Source organism: Fusarium oxysporum, chromosome 7 (assembly GCF_000149955.1).
Source record: "Fusarium oxysporum f. sp. lycopersici 4287 chromosome 7, whole genome shotgun sequence".
NCBI classification, from domain to species: Eukaryota; Fungi; Ascomycota; class Sordariomycetes; order Hypocreales; family Nectriaceae; genus Fusarium; species Fusarium oxysporum.
Genome location: NC_030992.1, coordinates 3,500,763 through 3,504,207, shown reverse-complemented (window position 1 = coordinate 3,504,207; position 3,445 = coordinate 3,500,763). Strand labels below are relative to the sequence as shown.

The following is a 3,445-nucleotide window of genomic DNA, read 5'->3' as shown; positions in this document are numbered from 1 at the left end:
TCACTCGATCAATGCCCTGATCGGTGTCGGACTGCTCAGTCTCCACTGGCCCTGCAGATGACAGGTTAGATCCCTGGCCTATTTCTTCTCACTCTGACAGCGGCTGTTACATCGTACACCGGCAAGCTGCTGGCCAAGTGCATGGATTTTGATCCTAGTCTCATTACGTATTCCGACCTGGCGTATATCTCATTTGGTACCCGAGCGCGAGTGATTGTTTCTGCCCTTTTCAGTCTTGAGTTGGTAGCAGCCTGTGTCGCTTTGGTGATTCTCTTTGCCGACTCGCTCAGTCTGTTGCTTCCGGGCCTTGCGAGCGTCAACACATGGAAGGTTGTGGCTTCTGTCATGGTCCTGGTTCTGAATGCATTGCCTTTGCGCCTATTGAGTTACACCAGCGTCGTTGGTATTTTCTCGACCTTCTGCAGTGAGTACATCATTTCTCAGTATCGCCAATACGCATTTGCTGATATGATACAGTTGTCGTGATTGTCATTATTGATGGCCTGTACAAACCTCACTATCCTGGTTCACTGCGAGAGCCAGCAACAACCTATCTATTCCCCGAGAACTGGCTTGCTGTACCTCTTGCCTACGGTCTTCTCGCAAGCCCTTGGGGTGCGCACTCTGTTTTTCCATCCGTAGGTTATACCGATGTCAAGTTGGACACTTGAGCTAAAACATTCCAGATCTATCGTGACATGCGTCACCCTTACAAATGGGGCAAGGCCGTTAATGTTACCTTTTCCTTCTCTGTGAGTATATATAGTATCTTCATATTTTGGAAGCTTCTCTGACTTGTTTAGTACGTGGTGGACACATGCCTGGCTGTAATTGGTCTCCTAATGTTTGGCGATGGTATCAAGGATGCTATCACCTCCAACATTCTCAAATCGAAGGGCTATCCTGACGCTCTGAAGATCATCATGTCAATCTTCATTGCTATCATTCCTTTGACAAAGATCCCTCTCAACGCTCGCCCTATCATCACGACTTTGGACGTCATCTGTGGAGTTCACGATCAACATCATCACCATCATGACCAGCCTCACAGCCAGCCTACTCGTTCCTCGGTTCTGGTCACAAAGGCAGTACGAGGCCTCGTGCGCGTTTTCGTCGTCATTCTTTTATTGTTCATCTCTATTGTCTTCCCGGCATTCGACTCTGTGTGCGCATTCCTCGGTGCGGCTCTTTGCACACTCATTTCTATCATCCTGCCCATCTCATTCTACTTGAAATTGTTCTGGCAGGATGTAACAATGCACGAAAGGATTGTTTCTGCTATTTTACTGGTTGTGTTCGCCATCCTTGGCACATTGGGAACAATCTGGACATTCTTGCCTAAGCATCTCATTGGCGCTGACTAGACTGTGTTTGTATGAGTATGAAAGGCATCTACTGGAGTTGTCAAGCATTTGTGGGTTATGTCCCAAGGAATTGAATCATCATTTACGAGAAAGGAGATAGGACTACGAATAATATGTTACCAGTGGGCTTCCGAGCGATTTATACACCCGACTTCTTATCATTATCCAATCATCAATCAGTGTACCGCTACTGGGGTTATCGTCCCTCTTGTTAGAAACAAGGACAGAACAATCTGTAGATGCTATCAGTCACACACTTACATCACGCATGACGGCACCACAGTGTGCATATTTATTTACCCTCATCTCCTCTTTATCCGTATCTTGGCTTGTGTGAGTGGCAGCGTCATCAGTGAACCTCCTCATGTTCCTGATGGTCAGACAATACTTGAGAATTGAGTCTCTCGAGACGTAATGAGCATACCTAACCATCATTGTCGATACATACTTCCAAGTACAATCAAGACCACCTTACGAATGTCTCCTGTCTCTCCTCAGTTCATCTCTGCAGTTCTTCACCCCGCCGCTGATCCCCCATCTGCCGCTCCCATGACATGCCATACCCCAGCCCCGACCCCTCTCTCAAGTTATTTCGTCACGCCATGGCTTCGTTCGCTCTCATCCAATCCGACCTTCCGAGAAACGAGAGAAGCGGTAACAATGGATAGGAGAATTGACAAGTCCCGAGGAAACAGGCCGATCGGGCCGTCCGGGGGTGGGTTGCGAGTCGTATACCTATTTTAGTTTAGAAATGTCATGAGTACTGTACAGACGTTAGTAACTATTAGTTGATGGCTTAGGGAGCAGTAAACCTGTCTTGGTTCTGGAGTGTGCATTGGTATCGTGCCATGCTGCATTTAGCCATAGTTGTGTAGGTTCAAGAGGCAAAAGCTGGGCATGACGTGTGCCTACTGTCGAGCGAGACTGTATGTCAATCAGAAGTTGTGTATATGGCTCAGTGAAACATCAGACAACTGAGAATTGAGGTAAGTCCAGCAGATGATAAATGCAAGTTAGTAGTGTGAAAAGAAACAAAGACTTCACATAGACAAAGATGAACAAATAGTGTTTGAGTAGGTACTTCTGGTATTTGCATTATTTCTAGAATATCCTATACACAGAAAGCGAGTAAGGCTCTCATCATAATCCAAGCAACGCCCGAAATATCTTCGAGTATCGCGCCAGGGACTCAAGACGGCCAAACTACATTTGAAGGCTGATGGGAATCAATCCCATTTACCAACCTCCAACCCACTCAACGTCTCCAAGATCGGTGCGTCGATCCCGACGCCAGTTCCAATCTCTGCCCTTGTTCCAGGGACATTCCTTGCTGTTAGACCGTTCTTTAGCGGCCCCAAATTTGTGGTGATAATTAGAATGATCCCAAACGCCCGCTTCATAAGATTTGTTGTATCCAAAACCAAAATTGTGTCGTCGTGGCTTAGAAAAGTCCACCGACTTAATAGAATCCAAAGTAGCAGTTTGACCGCGGCGTCGCTCACCCAATGCCGCCCACTTGTCCAGAGAACTTCTCGGTTTGCTCATGGGCGAGTGCGAGTAATGAGGAGTGATGGTGATTTGTTGAGGCTTGGGGGTTGGGGCTTCTTGGAAGAAGAAACCATCAGCGACCAAGTCATCATCCACGTCACCCTTGATGTCGTGAGTATGCGACGCCGACTCGGGTTCAGGCTGTACAATGTCGGTCTTCATGACCTGTTCCTCCTCCTCCTCCTCCACCTTCTTCTCCTCCTTACTCTCCTGGCTCCAAGTCCTGGCATTAAGCTCCTGAAGCATCTGCCGCTGCTGTTCCATTTCCTCCTCTTCCTCATCCTCATCCCACATGTCACTCCAGCTCTTAGACACAGTTTCCTGACGTCGACCAAAGACCATGGACATAGCTGGCATAGGCTTGGCCATGTTGATTGGAAGGGAGCCAGCAGTTGCCGAAGATCGGTTGAATCGAGCAGTGGGCTTGATGGCAAGAGACTTCATGGAGGCGCCCAAGTGAGAGTCGTAAACGGACGACATGGGGGTCTGCATGTTGGCGGAGCACCAGTCGGTGGTAGTCGCTTCTGACTTAG

General features: G+C 48.1%; 2 protein-coding genes across 2 annotated transcripts; both read left to right on the top strand.

The window, feature by feature from the left end:
• Nucleotides 1-57: 57 nt before the first annotated feature.
• FOXG_10526 (uncharacterized protein) lies at nt 58-1,500 on the top strand (the record flags this gene model as incomplete). Its single annotated transcript, XM_018389910.1, has 5 exons — nt 58-64; nt 101-424; nt 478-638; nt 687-752; nt 804-1,500. 5 exons carry the CDS (start codon nt 58-60, stop codon nt 1,362-1,364), a joined length of 1,119 nt encoding a protein of 372 aa, XP_018248261.1. The 3' UTR covers nt 1,365-1,500.
• Nucleotides 1,501-1,613: 113 nt separating this feature from the next.
• Nucleotides 1,614-2,456, top strand: FOXG_20318 (uncharacterized protein). Its single transcript, XM_018400588.1, has one exon. It carries the CDS (start codon nt 1,779-1,781, stop codon nt 2,106-2,108), a length of 330 nt encoding a protein of 109 aa, XP_018248260.1. The 5' UTR covers nt 1,614-1,778; the 3' UTR covers nt 2,109-2,456.
• Nucleotides 2,457-3,445: the final 989 nt, after the last annotated feature.